Below are 16,542 nucleotides of genomic sequence, written 5' to 3'. Positions count from 1 at the left end.
TTTTTCATGCCTCCTCATGTAGAAAAAGATGATGGATAGTCATAGAAAGATATATAGATAGATACATAGATAGATAGACGATGCATAGTCATGTATGATGAAAGATTTATTGGATGGATGAGATAAGAATTACTCTATATAGTGTATGTGAGATAATTGATAAATAACTTTTGACAGATGGATTTGTGAATATAAATATACAAGGCATGTTTGTACTAAGCATGTTGTTGTATTTTCATTAGATACGATCCTTCAAGCAAACAAATTATTTCTTCCTTTAAAAATCTATTGAATTTTTTGTTTAAATTAGTATTCATATTTGGCTGAAACATAGTACTTTCATTCCCTGTGAAGATATTACTCATCACAAAATCATTGCGTCTGAATGAATTGCAGGTACTAAAATTTTAATGTACTCCATAAAATGTCTACTTTTAATAAGGATCAAACATCTTTTAATGTAAATATATTATTTGAAATTTTTGCGACCTGCTATTACTTTTTTGTACCTAAGATTATGTTTTAGTCACATTTATTTTGTCTCTTTGAATGATGAAATGCATACCAAGTTAGCATCATCAGATTCCAATTCTCAGTGGATATCTGTAATAACAATGATATTTACTCTACTTATAAGTGAGTCCATGATCTAGATATCAACAACCAGTTTCTAGGTTGTGCTTTCTGATTTGACTGTGTAATCAATGAAAAATTAATGACATACAGTCTCTAGGAATCTGAAGACGCTATAAAGAAAGTTCCACTGGTCAAATCCACCAACATTATGTCAGTGTCACAACTTTTAAAATATTCCGAGTTCAAATACATTGGAATCTACCATCATTTTTCATAAAACTAGTCTCAAGCAATTTACAAAAGTTCCTTCAATCACATCGTGAACTATATTTATGAATATTTTTGCAAAATCATTTGATTTTCTTCAATGTAGTCTTTGGCCCCAAAGGAACAGAGAAAATTTAATACTCCAAATGGGAGTTGATTCCTTAGATTAAAATACACACCACTTGTACAGCTGCTTCAAGAATTCCCCATTGATTGGGCAGCATATACATATATATATATTTATATATATGATAGGTGAGCAAGTACACTAGAGATAGAGATGAACAAGGTATAAAGAGAGAGGTAAAGATGGGGAGAAGTAGATGGAAAAGAAAGCATGCTTATGAGAGATGTGAAAATCCAGAATAATAAAGTTGGAGAGTGAGAGAAGAGAGCCATCCCTATGCTAGTATATTTACTCTTTCTCTCTCTATATATATGTGTGTGTGTGTGTGTGTCCCTCTCCCTCTCCCTCTCTATTCTCTCTATATATTTCTCTCCCTCCCTCCCTCGCTTTGACTCTCTCTATCCATCCATCTCTCTATCTATCTAATATATCTATCTCTCTGTCTATCTAATCTATCTCTCTATTCATCTATCTCTCTATATATCTATCTCTCTCTATCCATCTATCCCTCTCTATCCATCCATATCTCTATCTATCTAATATATCTCTATATATATCTCTCTATCCATCTATCTCTCTATCTATCTAATCAATCTCTCTGTATCCATCCATCTCTTTATCTATCTAATCTATCTCTCTCTATATATATCTCTGTCCATCTATCTCTCTATCTCTCTAATCTATCTCTCTCTATCCATCCATCTCTCTATCTGTCTAATCTATCTCTCTATCCATCTGATAACATGCATTTTTAGTATCTTATATGATCATATTTACATGTTTATTAGCATTAAATTACTTATATTTTCATGTTATCAAGCTTAAAATGATTAAATCTATTTTTAGAAAAATGGCTGAATTTTCTGCATTTTTATTCATTTTTGGAGATTTTTCTCACAATAGATTCTAAATAAAGATAATTTTTTGAGACAGAATATGATTTTCCTGGAATTTTTTGACGTTAAAGTTTGACAGATATGATTTTTCTAAGTCGATATATAAATTTATATGTATTTTTTGGGCTTGTATTTTATTTAATATGAATTTTTAAAGTATTTAAGGGCAGCCCTTTTGGTCGCGCCGCCACGTGTCACCTTTCGATTCGTCGAATGGTGATGAAACATAGTGCGTGATGATGATTGGCGCCAGCCAATCATTAGCTAAGTTAATGATTGGCGTCAGCCAATCATTAACCAAGCAATCATCATTTTGTGATTCGTGAAGCGATGATTGCACAACGACTAACACGTTTTTTTGTTGTTTTTGGCGCAGGGTGACGTGGTCCGCTCATGGCCACTCGTTTAAAACAAAATAAAAGAAGAAGAAGAGGAAGAAGAAAGGTGATGTGGCGTGTTGAGTGCCGCCACATCAGCCTCGAGAAAGAGGGTTCTTTCTCATTTTTATTACTTTGCCCCTTTCTTTCTTTTTGTCCTTTTTTCAGGTACACGCGGCGCGAAAGATGAGAACTCAAGCACAGAAGGCAAGGAGATGTGAAAACTAGAAGTGATATGACAGTTTAACCGAAAATGGAAAACGAGGAAGCGGATGATGAGAAAGAAAAAATCAAGGGCTAGGATTGGCTCAACTTCAAATGGCCATAACTTTTGATCTACAACTCCGATTGAGCTGAAATTTTCAGCATTTTTTTTCTTCCCCTCCTCTTTCCATCCATCCCTCTGATCTAATTAGAGTCCTAGATCATTGTGAAATTCATCTTGAACTTGCTTCCTACTTGTGTTGGCTGATTGAAAGATAGTGAGTTTTGAGATCCATCAAGTGTGCTCTTGGTGTCTTGGGTGTGTGCGAAGAAGCATTAGAAAAGAGGGGGAGCTTACCGGCACTCATAAATCATCGTGATCCTGGCGAAATGTAAGGATCTAAGGTAAGTGCCCTTGCCTTGCATTGCTCCTTTTTCCAACACCATCGTTTGCTTAATTAGTGGTTCTCATCATATCTTCACTCACATTTTACTCATTTATATTCTCTTATCTCGTCTATCTATCCTCTCCATCACACCGTCTACATTCAGCTACAATCATCGTTCATACACTTGACCATCACCATATCCTTAACGTTCACTTACTAGTTGTTAAATTAACCTATAACTTACATCCTTTTACTCGATATCACTAACTCATATCCTCTACTCTCGTCTTCATCTCCTCTCTCATTGGTCTTCACTATCATAAAAAATTAATACCTTAATCACTGTTCCCTGTGGAGACGACCCATACTCATCACTAACTAAGTATTCTTAAGTACGGTTAAATATATTTTTATGGGCAAATTATCCCATATATCCCAGGTTTTTAAAAACGTCCGCACTCTATCCCAGGTTTATTTTCATACGCGTTCTATCTCTGGTTTTCAAAAACGTACACAATCTATCCCCGTTTTCTCACAGCTTCCGCCATCTATCATCAGTATTTCCCGTCATGGACGTGGCGTCCAACACGGACGGCGAAATGCGAGCTGGCGTCCAAGTCGGACGCCACGTCTGCGTCCAAAACCCTGGGAGAGAGAGAATGATCGGGGACAGAGAGAGGGATTGTGAGTGACCGCAGAGAGAGAGAGATCACGGGAGATTGAGAACGAGGGGAAGATCACGGGAGACCACGGGAGGTCCGGGGAAGAGAGAAGAGAGGGAGGTTAGTGTTGTTTTAGGATTTCTTGCGTCGATACTGAGGCTGTGCCCTCCGCCAGGGCCGGGGGAGCTCGTTCCCAGCAGCCCAAGGTAATGTTCTCGGTTTCTGAAAGGTTTTTTGGATGTTTTGTTCATGGAGTTTAGAGTATTTGTTTTCTTTTTCATATCTACAGCAGAAATTGGTTCTCGAAACAGAAAATTCTTTCCTAGTCTATTTGAACACGGTCTGATGCGGATATATGCAGATATTAAGATCGTTATGCTCGAGATTACTGTCTGTTTAAATCTCCACCTTCGAGAGATTCGAATTCGTCATAGGCCAATCTAATACAATGCCTCTGATCCTTCTATGGTATCAATCTAAAACGCCACTATTTGGGTCAGAATGTCTTCCCATAGATAGGATTCCTCTGACGTGCTTGACACTGCTAAATTCACCAACAACCGTTTTCTCAGCTTCGATTCGTTGTGCATCATTCATAGGAGCAGATCTTCCCCCAGCCACGTCAGCTACTTGAGCGACAAAACCCTTGTCAACCCGGAAAAAATGGTTTGTATTGTAACACCCGAGACGAACGAGTCTGAAGATGTGCTCGACTGTTTTTGGAGCGAGGAGAGAGAGACCGAGAAAGCGAGGAGAGAGAGAGAGAGAGGGAGGCTCAGAAAGAGAGAAGCTCCAAGAGAGACCGAGAAAGCTCAGAGAGAGAGAGAGAGAGAGAGGGAGGCTCAGAAAGAGAGAAGCTCCAAGAGAGACCGAGAAAGCGAGGAGAGAGAGAGGTAGAAGCTCAGAGAGAGAGAGAGAGAGAGAGGGAGGCTCAGAAAGAGAGAAGCTCCGAGAGAGACCGAGAAAGCGAGGAGAGAGAGAGGTAGAAGCTCAGAGAGAGCGAGAGAGAGGGAGGCTCAGAAAGAGAGAAGCTCCGAGAGAGACCGAGAAAGCGAGGAGAGAGAGAGGTAGAAGCTCAGAGAGAGAGAGAGAGAGGGAGGCTCAGAAAGAGAGAAGCTCCGAGAGAGACAGAGCGAGGCTCAGAGAGATAGAGACAGCAAGAGCGAGGGTCGGGAGAGACACGGAAAGATCGAGGCTCAGAGAGCGAGAGAGAGAGACTCAAAGAGAGTGAGAGAAAGTGAGACGTGGCAATGACGTGGCATCCGACTAGGATGCCACATCTATTACAATCAGCCCTCTTCGATGCCGCGTCGGACGCCACGTCGCCTTCGGGAAATCTGAGGATAGATCGCGTGGGTTTCAAAAAACTTGGGATAGATCGCGGACGTCTTAAAAACCGGTGGGATATAACGCGGTAAGATGATAGATAACGGACGTTTTAATAAACCTGGGATAGAATGCGGACGTTTTCAAAAACCAGGGGTATGTGAGACAATTTGCCCTATTTTTATTGAATAATCTCAGTTACCATTGGCAAATTAAATCCCTAAAATTGAGACTATCACCATCCATCTCTCTATCTATCTAATCTATCTCTCTCTATCCATCCATCTCTCTATCTATCTAATCTATCTCTCTCTATCTATCTGATATATATCTCTATATATATCTATCTATCTCTCTATCCATCTCTCTCTTTATCTCTATTTAAACCCTTTCTCAGTCTGGGTTGCTGTCCAACTGTTGGGCTTCAACAAAAGAACAACCCAAATGGTTTACCGGGCTTTGCAGATATGGGCCTGGTGAAATTGGCTTCTAATTTCTTCAAAATTTGAAGGGGAATGAAATTCCAAAACTTGCCTTCATTTTCGCGACTCAGGTTCTTCGAAAGAACAGGCAGAGGGGGAGGGGGGGCCTAAAAAAACTCGACAAAATCCCCTCCCTCTCACAAACCCTCCTCCCGTTTCATCGATCCGCCGGTCGATCGGTCTCCACTTCGTCTAAATCTTGCCATCTCCATCAAAAAATCCTCTTTTTTAACCGGTAACATTGATCTTTCATTCTGTATTTCCCATATTTCATTCATTTATTGATGCGGTTCTGTAGATCTTATACCCCATCAAGTGTTTGTTCATACCCAGTAAGGATCTTCTCGATACGCTTGAGATCATGGGCAAGAAGGCCAGGGCAAAGGGCAAGACCGCACGCCGACCAACTTCTCGTACTCCGGTCAGGTCACCGAGGCCTTCCATAGCGAAGAAGATCGATTCAACTGTAGAGGCGAGCGAGAACGAGCCGTGCAAGCACTTCAATGGCGAAGATGAAGCAGTGAAGAGGCTTCTGCAGAGAATTCAATCTTCTTCAGGCGCCGATGACAAATGCGATGACTGTAGAGTGGAGTCCGGCGGCAAGAACAGCAGGGCAAAGGGGAAGAAGGTGGTGAAGAAAGGAGGAACATCAAAATTAGAGAAAAATACGATATGGGTTTGTCTGGACTGCAATCATTTATCTTGCGGTGGAGAGATCTCCGGCGATGCCGAGCCCTTCGGCCATGCCCGGCGCCACGCGAAGCAGGTTAAACACTTAGTCTCTGCGCGCCTGGACAACCCTTCAATTGGTTATTGCTTTGCCTGCAACTCTTCAATTCCTGTCAAATTACCAAGTTTACAGAATGGGGAGGTGAATCAGACCATGGATGGTGGTTTGAAAGAAGAGGAGAAGAGGAAGAATGAGAAGGGAGGAGGGTACTCTGTTAGAGGGCTCACTAACCTGGGTAACACTTGCTTCTTCAATTCAGTTACTCAGAACCTCCTTGCAATGGAAAAGTTGAGGAGCTACTTCCTTAAGCTGAACCGGCCGGCGGGCCCTCTCACCATGGCCATGAAGAAGCTCTTTATAGAAACTTCTTGCAGCTTTGATGAAACCCATCATCAGACGGCTCGGATCACGCCAAATAATCTCTTCGGCAGCGTGTGCGTCAAGGCTCCTCAGTTCAAGGGCTATCAGCAGCAAGACAGCCACGAGCTGCTCCGGTACTTGCTCGACGGCCTCAGCACGGAGCATTCAAACACAAGAAAATTGTCAGCAAATTCTAAGTCTGAAGAATCATCTGGTAGTGACTCTGAGGAGAACAGTTCATCAGCAGGCCCTGGTTCCAATTTTGTTGAGGTTATATTTGGTGGGCAGCTCTCGAGCACGGTCTGTTGCGCAGTCTGCAGCCATTCCTCTGTGGTTTTTGAGCCTTTTCTTGACCTCTCTCTACCCATTCCCTGGAAGAAGCCGCCACCAAGGAATGCGCCGGGATCGTCTCCAAGGAAGGGAAAGCTGCAGTCGAAGGCTGATCGAGTCCGGCGACTACGAGAGAAGAGGCCTCCTTTGAGAATACCAGAACTGGAGAAGGCAGAGAGCTCTTCTAGCCTAGTATCAGAGACTAACCATTCTTCCTGCATAGTAGACCAGGGTCATGAGCACCGGCCGGAGTCATCGTCTGAAACAGGCCAGGTCAATGGTCTCTCCTGGATGGACTTCATTGAATCGAGACCAACATCAGATAATGATGAGCCCATCTCCCAGACAAGTGCTAGTTCCACATATGGCCCGCAGCCGGAAGAAGAAGGAAGCACCATCTCTGGGCTAGATTTTCAGCCAGAAGTGAATAAGCCACAGGAATCCGCTGTGATTTTGCTCCCTTATGAGCCATTTGAGTCTGGAAGCTGCTCAAAGGATGGAATTCCATCGGCAGAGGAGGAGTTTGATGGATTTGGAGATCTGTTTCAGGAAGAAGAAGGAGAATCTGCACCTGCAGCGAGAGACGAAGCAAGAAGCTTTGAAGAGTTTGGCACGTCCTTGTTGGGGGGAAACAGCAGCGAGTCAAACCACGACGAGGTCGACAGCTCGAGTGCACTGGTCTCCGTCGACCGTTGCTTGGCGTATTTTACAACTCCTGAGCTGTTGTCTGGTGAGCAAGCATGGAACTGTGAAAAGTGTGCAAAGAACTGCCAATTCAAGGAGAAGAAAACCAGAAAAGAAGGATCGAAAGGCCCAGAGTGTAATGGCAGCGTTTCCTCAAGTTGTGAAAGTGGGGTTTTCGAAGAACCCGGCAATGGCATATCCCTGGGTAGTAATCTTAATGAAGAGGAAAGTGGAGGCTCTGAAGAAGAGTGTCAGAGTTGCTGGCAGAAGAACACCAAGAGGGATGCAACTAAGAGAATTCTGATTGACAAGGCCCCTTGTGTTCTGACCATCCATCTGAAACGGTTCAGTCAGGATTCTAGAGGTCAGCTCAGTAAGCTTAGCGGCCATGTCAGTTTCCAAGAGACGCTTGACCTCCGGCCATACATGAATTCTAGGTGCACCTTGTTTAACCAGCCTTCTCATTTTCTGTTTGTTTTTTATTACTGATTTATCATCCTACTTTCAGTGTGGGTTTTTAGTTGGCTTGCTTGAAAGAATTAGGTTTATTATTTTTTTCAAGTTCCTTGACCCTACACCCAAAACCGGGGAACCCTAAACTCTTAAACCCCAAATCCTGAATCTTTAAAGTAACTTGAACTATTTTTTCAACCCATTATGTTTTTTATCTTTTGAAATCTTGAAAACCATTTTCTCATTTGTTCAGAAACTCGTTGAACTTCTTCAAGAAACTTGTCGCAACTAAAAGTCCACCTGGATCTAAACCGATGAATCGCACCTGACAAACTTCAAAAGAGAGTTTTTTTCGTCAAAGAATATGCCATTAAATGGACCCAAATAAAAGCAATTCTGGTCCTCGATTAATCCATTCATCCTAATTTTTTTCCATAGTCTTTGAGATTATTGATGGTGGAATGTTATTCTTGCAGGTCAAGGGAGGGGGAGAAAAGCTCATACTACCGTTTAGTGGGGGTCGTGGAGCATGAGGGCAGCATGAGAGGAGGACACTACGTGGCTTATGTGAGGGGGGAGAAATCCCAAATGGGTAATATGTCCAAGGAAGGCCATGGAAGTGGCTGGTTCTATGCAAGCGATGCCCTGGTGAAAGAAGTCTCTCTCACTAAAGTTCTCCAAAGCGAAGCCTACCTTCTGTTCTATGAGAAAGTCTGAACAGAAGCTCACTCATCCGATTTGGGTTGTCTGCTCTGTGACTTCTGTGATGTGGGTTTTCCATTTTTATGATGGTCCTGCCAGAGATGCTTGAGGAGAGAGAGAGGGAGATATGGAAAGAAGGGAAAAGAAGGATGAATCCATGATTCCATTCCTGAGATTTTGTTTACATTTATTATGTTCATTATTTGATCCATCATCCGATTTGACAGCTTGAGGCTACGAAATTCTGTTTACAGCTTCATGTAAATGTTTAGATTCGGTTTGCATTGGATGTTATATGTCTGTCCACTATTGGTTCTTCTTGAGAGAGTTTGATCTGGATGTTCAACTCACCAAATCATAAGTCAAAATTTATGTATGTCCACCTTGCTGGAATAGCTTTAAATAATTAAGCATTTTGATATTTTTTTGAAAAAAAGATGATTGCTTATTTAAAGCTACTCCAGCAAAGTTTATGTTTTTTCTAACTTATCCATTTTGATGATGCAGAGCTATATTATGATCATGATTGTCTACTTAAGACCATGAGTTATGAATTTTAAGTTGTTAAGTGTGAATGATAATTTTGAACTATATGCTAAAAATTTTGGAACCGTTTGAGGGTTTTTTGTAAAATATTTTTAAGAAGAATAATCACCTTGACAGAAATAACGAAATTGTAATGGATTATTTTGACCTACCTACTGCCAAGTCCTACAAATGTGTCAAGGGTATTATACTTTTTAGGGCAAATAGTCCCATATATCCCAGGTTTTTAAAATTGTCCGCGATCTATCACAGGTTTTTTTTTTCACGCTATCTATCCCCAGTTTTTTAAAAGTTCTGCAATCTATTCCCAATTTTTTAAAAGTTCCGTGATTGATCCCAGGTTTTTTCCAATGCTGATGTGGCGTCCGATGCGGCCGGCGAAGTGGGCAGCTGGGCTGACCGTAATAGACATGGCATCCAAGTCGGACGCCACGTCAGCGTCGGAAAAAACCCAATAAGTCATCATCTTCGATCGGAAATCATCGGGGAAAAAACCCTTTTCATCTCTCCGGCGATTTCGACGAGCGACCATTCAAGGGCGAAAGGAGCAATCCCAAAGAAGCGTCTCTGCAAAACCGGTATTTGTCTTCCTCAATTTTCCCTCTTTATCTCTCTATCTATGGTATGAGAGAGAGATGACGGCGGATGCTGTAAAATTGCCGCATATGGGTTTTTGGGTGCCTCTCTTTCTCTAGGTTCCTGGAGGAAATTTTCAGACACGTAGTTTCTCTCTGCTCATTTTTCTCTCATTCTCTCTCCAAGTCTCGCTGAAAGAGAGAGAGAAAGAGGGGAAGAGAGACCGCGGAGAGAGAGAGAAAGAGGGGAAGAGAGACCGCGGAGAGAGAGAGAGAGACTGATCGCGGAGAGAGAGAGGGAGGGAGAGAAAGAGACCGCAGAGAGAGAGAGAAGGGGAGAGAGAGAGAAATCACAGAAGAGAGAGAAAGAGGGTAAGAGATCGCAGAAGAGAGAGAGAGAGACTGATCGCGGAGAGACAGAGGGAGGGAGAGAGAGAGACCGCAGAGAGAGAGAGAGAGAAGGGGAGAGAGAGAGAGAGAGAGAGCGCGGAGAGAGAGAGAGGGGGGGAGAGAGAGAGAGGGAGACCCGGAGAGAATTAGAGAGAGATCACGGGAGAGAGAGTGAGAAGGTGATCGCGGAAAAGAGAGAGAGAGAGAGAGAGAGAGAGAGAGAGAGAGAGAGATCGCAGAGGGAGAGAGAGAGAGTGGGGATTTTTCCCGACGATGACGTGGCGTCCGACTTGGATGCCACGTCTATTACGGTCAGCCCAGTTGCCCACTTGGGCGTCCGCGTCGGACGCCACGTCATCGTCGGGAAAACCTGGGATAGATCGCAGAATAAAATAAACCTGGGATAGATGGTGGAACTTTTTAAAAACCCGGGATAGATCGCGGACCTTTTTAAAAACCCGGGATATATGGGAATATTTGCCCTACTTTTTAAAGAATATGTCACTGAAAATCCCCGAATGACTCCAAGAATGGAAGTAAATATATTTCCAACTTATAATTTTGAGAGATAAAGTACACAAGTTTATGAAATAAATACAAAGCTCAGAGATATGTGCCCTCTATTGCTCAAGCCCTGAAGACAAAAAATGTTTTCTAATAAAGCCTCGCATATCATTAATTTATTCTCTTGAACAATAATTTATTTTTAGATCTTGAAAAAAGGATTAAATAAGACGAAAAGAATGGTTAAGGTAACAATTGCTTTTAGTAAGCATTCACTAGAAAAAATATATTTTAAGAACATTCGCACATATCTCACTTTTACATTAAATTATCAATGTTTTTGTGTAAAATTGGTGACATTTTACGTTCTAAGCCAATGAAAAGAAGCTAATTTCTTCCTCCCTGATGGTTCCATACTATTCTTATCCGCTTGCAGGCTCTGAAACAGACACAAATACTCAAGTAAAATTGTTTATCTCTGATTCTAAATAAAGATTATCTAAAGAATAAAAAATCATGAAGCAGCCTAAAGTATGATGAAGAATAACTTCTAGATAATCCTTGATCATGAAGAATTATCTGCAGTTATTAACATCAAAGATTACCTTCAGTGTTGACTTCTTTTTAGTTTCGTCGATTTCAGCTTGTGATCTACAAGGTTGAATGAGAAGGAAAAATCCTCAGACTGAACGATTATCATTAAACTTGAAAAGAAGTTCGGGCTTTCTTGACAACCTCCCCTTGATATGAATTTGGAACAGTAGATAGAAAGTTAAATCATTTTGTCTAAGATACGTCTTTGTTATCTAGGAAAATTAGAAAAATCATATAAATTTATTTATATGTGTTTTCTATTTATCACTGATAATAGATGTCCCATAGTATCACAGAATGGAGTCTTGGAATGAAGACCACCCAAGGAGGATGATAAAATTTATCACATATCTTATCCTCCCAACATTAATGAAAGTATTTAAATCATAAATGTTCCCATATTAACTCGTGGAATAAATTAGGGGATATGAATGAAGGTCTATAGAGAGAAAGAGTTGATTCTAGAGAGGTAAAGTATGAAAAATAAGTGTTTAGAGTGAGAAAGTGATGGATTTAAAGGGGAAATGGATAGATAATGATGGGAATGGAAATCTAGGTTCCTTAAATCTCAATGAAAGTCTGGTGAGCCCTCAATGCTGCCTCTCAATTCTGGATCCTAATATTTTTCCAGGATAAAGCGTTTTTCAATGCAAACAGGAAAAGAGATTGAATTCATCACTTTCGCCAAGTAGGTTGAACAAACTTTCACAAACTTACATCAAGCAGGTTGGAAACCTAGATTCTGAAAATGACTTGCTAGAGCACATCCAGAATGAGGGGAAATGAGGGAGAAAAAGAGTATTTATACATAAGAAGAATTACTAAAATAACCCGTTGGGCATTTTCTATTATCTTTTCTTGACATTTTGCCTCTTTTTCTCCATGAGTTGAGAGCTTCCCCTTGTGATCTTCAGCTTTTTCCTTTGTAAGACTTTTGAGAGCCCAGTGGGCAGGCCAGGTCCACAACACCACTTTATCCTTTCAAGCCCCTTTGTAGAATCACTAAGCTCCCAAAAATTCTCCAATTCCTTAAGAATTGTATCTTCTCATTCCTATAAATTTCTGCACATTGGGAACTTAAAAATACTCATCAATAATGAAATTGCTTAACTTCAGAGAGGTCAAGATGGTTCATTAAAAATAACCATAATGTGCTGAAATTGGAATTTATAGCTAATGCATAAATATTCATTTAACTCAAATAATAACATGATAAATTCCCAATTAATAGTACAAAAATCATCTAAAATGTATGCAAATAACCATGCATTTATCATGTTATTAATTGTGTACATTAAAAAAATTAAAAAATTAATTTATCCCATATTAATCGCTGTCATGGTTAATTTTCATTATTATTTCTAGTTTCCATAACTCATACTCCGAGGTTTAGTTTCAATATTACTACCATCTTTGAGGATATGATGTAATTTGACATATATGATACATGGGTCTTGTCTCACTACCAAAAGGGATGAATTCATTGGGTACTATAAATTCCATTTGAGGGTAAATACTCACACAAACATTTGAAGGCACTAGAAAATTTTATTAGACTTTTATCATAGAAAAACGGGTGTGAAATATGTGCTGTCTTCATTATGATCAGATGTCTGTACTGATGGAAATATATGTGGCTGGCAAGCCAATCACACATTCCACATCTCCTTCCATATTCATTAATAGAACATATTCATTATAGTGCACGTGTGATGCGTATAATGAAGTCCATGAATACATGATCGGACTTAGATAATTATGATGAGATCGTAATACGGAGATCACTAGTCTTTAAGCATGTGTTCTAAACATTCCTATTTAAAGGATACACGAGAAGGACATCGAAGTATCCGGATAGAATAGCACTATCTAGCCTCACTTATATGATGAGTATGGCCGGTCCCGTAGCCATTAGTGTGGCGACACTAAGGATAGATAGTGGGTGCTCTTTAGTGGAAATAGTTCACTGAATTGATCCGTACGAATCCCTGAATGGTATTATACCGAACTGTCAATCAAGTTGATTCACGTCACGGTTGTGTAAGTGGTCCTTAGACCTGAGACACCAAAGACATCTTGTGGACGGACGGTTGTACTTTGGCTACGGCCAACGAGTCTCTAATCATGGGATTCTAAACGGTCTTAGTTCGGGTGCATCAAGAAGTACACGAAGGCGATTGAGTGGTCAAGATGGGATCGTCCACCCTCGGTATAAGAGGTGACAGCTCAAGGAAGATGATGCGATGAAGTCCTTGGCCAAGGCAGTGAAATATCGGAGAAGAGTTCTCCGATGATTTCCGAATGCATCAGTACTAACTCGGATGATCAATTAGGGTTTGACAGTTGACCATACCCTAAGTCGTCCAAGGAGCGTCAAGTGGATGAGGGATTATACATACATGGTATCCGATGATGAACAGGTTCCATGAGTGAGTCGATAAACACTCCTTTGTATCTTCTAGGACACGAGGTGTAGCTTGGCACCCCACGTGTCGGAGTCTCGACCTATCGATTGGGTTAAATCGATCCGACGTTAATTAATCTATATGATGATATTGTTAATTAATTTGGAAGGTCAATAAAGGTTATTGGGCCGTTGGAGTCGTTAAATAGACTGATACATGGGCCTAGAGGGTCACACGCAAATGGTCTTTTTGAACGTTGGAAGATATACTTAAGTTTTGGGGGTTTTTATGAAAAATACCCACTTAGTATAAATAGGGGAAGGCCCTGAACGAAATTCACCCAGGCCAGAATTGTTCAGGGGCCTTTCCCCTTCTTCTCCACTCTCCCCACACCCCCTCTCCATCCCTAATGTGATCGAGACGACGTAACGACGCCAATAGAGATAGAACGGGGCTCGTCAACGAGAAGGAGGAGATCCGACACGCCGAGGACTGCGTGGATATGTCTAGAGGCTGCGCACTTGAGCAGCTCGACTCGTCTCGCTCTGGGATCGAAGAAATCACGAATGAGATTCGTGCAAGGTACATCGTTTTAATGGTTTTTGTCGATGCCGTTCGATTCGCAAAGAGTCTTCCGCTGCGCATCGTTTTGTTTTGTTCATCCAACTCAAGGCCTCTAGAACCCAACATGTTCCTTTATAAAATTAGTTTGGAAAGGACTATTATCGTGTGGAACTAATGTGTTAGTATTTTAGAAAAATATTTTAAGCATGTGCTAATGAAGAAGAAATATCAAGGAATTTTACATAAATGAGTAATTCCACTTTTGATAAATATTCAAATTTTAAAGTGTTTCTCAACCATTTTTAATACATTCGTCCCACGACTTTGGTACTGCATAGTACATACAAAGATAACTCTGGTTGAAATTCATCTAAAGTTGATGTTCATATCTTTGTCGATATGAAGATAACAACTTTTTAACTCTTAAAGTTGCAGGAGGTGATGCTTTGCATTTGAAAGGAGGATTTTGGGGCAAAAACATCCAGAGCTGACCATTAGTTATTTTTTTCTCTTTGATATCCTTCTGCATTTCCATGCTATCTAGTGAGTTATGGCTTGGGGACCCTAATAGTATTTTAGGGACCTGGGCTTAGAAATATGATCCAGGATATCACTGATACAAGATTAAGGAACTAACTGAAAGATCTATATGACCTACAGCCCCATTACATATTCCAATCTCATTAAAAAATCATTAATTCTAGTCATATTCAGTATTATTCACATATCATGTCAATAATAAAGTCCGAAGAAATGGACATTAATGATAAGATTAGCATGAAAGCATAGTACAGAGACTGCTCATTATAAACGTGTACCATAATCATTCATGTTCCCTACAATACTTGAGAAGGAAATCAAAATATGTAGGTAGAAAATAACTGTGTACTATTTCTCATTTAAGGGGATCTTTTAAACATCTAAGGATAATGGGTTCTCTTTAGGTAACATCTTCACCAAAATAATTTGTATGTAACTTTCAACCAATTTGATTCATTTCACAGTTGTGTTAAGTACTTAAAATTGGTATACAAATTAAAATTTGTCGATGCATGCCTGAGTTTTGGCTATGAAATACTAATACCTAATCGTTGGAATTCAAATATTTACTGTCTGAATGCAAAAAAATGCCACTATGATGATTGTACTGTCAAGAAGTGATGTTTGCCTTTGATATGATAGGAGAAATAAACTGATAAAAAATGGTAATCTTTGTACACATCTTGAATTTATGTCATTTACCACTGCTTTATGCATACAACTGAAATAATCACATTATCATTTCTTTAATCCGTCATTATATTATTCAGGAAAAAACATGTTATTTGCACTGTGATATTATTTTCATATAATTAAGTGCAAAACCATATGCCTGACATGAGCCCCAAACTATTGTGGAATTTTCCTTGAGCCATTATGTTTTATATGGATTTTAGAGTTTTTAACAACTTTAATATTTCTTCTATGAACTTGAATACATATTTTAAAATTGTATTTATGTTTATTTACAGTAAATTTGGGCTTAAAATATCGATGAAGAAGAGATTGGGTTGTTCAGAGGGGGAAAGGGGGTCACAAAAGTGGGCCATCATGTCATGTTTTAAAATCAGGATGGGTTGTAATGAATGGTCCAAAATAAGCAAAAATTGTTGGGTTGTCTCAATAAGACCGGCTCAATCTAGAATCAAATAGATTGTGTGTAAGTGTTCAGGAGTAACTGATCCCAGGTTGATGGCAATTATTCAATGACACAAGACATCTCAGCTATTTGATCAGAGTCAGACGGATAACCCCCTTTCTATACTTGTTAAATGTAACCCTCCTTTTCATTTGTGTGAAATGATGGAATCCAAAAGTATCACAGATTGAGAAAAATCTAAGGCATGATAGATTATATTTTTGTACTTACCAGAAATCTGAAAGAAAATTTTACAAGTCAGTTGAGAGACGAGGGAGAAGTTGGGGTTCAATATAGGCCTCTCTTCCACAATGGAAAACTAGTGACAAGTTGGGATCCATAAAGGGCACATCAACTTTCTCGCAAAAATAGAATTACTTTAAAGTCTTAACCTTTTTAGCAAAAATAGGATTACTTTAAATCAACTAAACATTTATATTATCCCCATTGTCATACATCTTAATCATTCTGACTTATCTAAATTCTGGTGACTCAAAGACAATTAAAACCTATTTAATTTAGATATTTAGCTTATTTCTACCCTATACATCCAAGGATGTCTTTGGAGTTTGTGATGAACAGTGGGTAAATTACTCAAACATATGGTATTAGTCAATAAAACTAATAGAGCTGATATGGATCAAATAGGAGTGCTAAATAAGACTTGACTATGATAAAGATTAATGTAGATAATGAACTTTCCAATAATGGCTAATTTAGG

At 39.8% G+C, this 16,542-nt stretch overlaps 1 protein-coding gene across 1 annotated transcript; it reads left to right on the top strand.

Annotated features, from left to right (window-relative positions):
• Nucleotides 1-5,341: 5,341 nt before the first annotated feature.
• On the top strand, nucleotides 5,342-8,859 carry UBP2 (ubiquitin-specific protease 2). Its single transcript, XM_078576428.1, has 3 exons — nucleotides 5,342-5,541; nucleotides 5,640-7,847; nucleotides 8,340-8,859. Exons 2-3 carry the CDS (start codon nucleotides 5,668-5,670, stop codon nucleotides 8,578-8,580), a joined length of 2,421 nt encoding a protein of 806 aa, XP_078432554.1. The 5' UTR covers nucleotides 5,342-5,541; nucleotides 5,640-5,667; the 3' UTR covers nucleotides 8,581-8,859.
• The last annotated feature ends 7,683 nt before the right edge of the window (nucleotides 8,860-16,542 follow it).

The sequence above is a fragment of the Wolffia australiana genome, chromosome 6 (assembly GCF_029677425.1).
Source record: "Wolffia australiana isolate 7733 chromosome 6, ASM2967742v1".
NCBI lineage: Eukaryota > Viridiplantae > Streptophyta > Magnoliopsida > Alismatales > Araceae > Wolffia > Wolffia australiana.
This window is presented reverse-complemented; position numbering and strand designations above follow the sequence as displayed.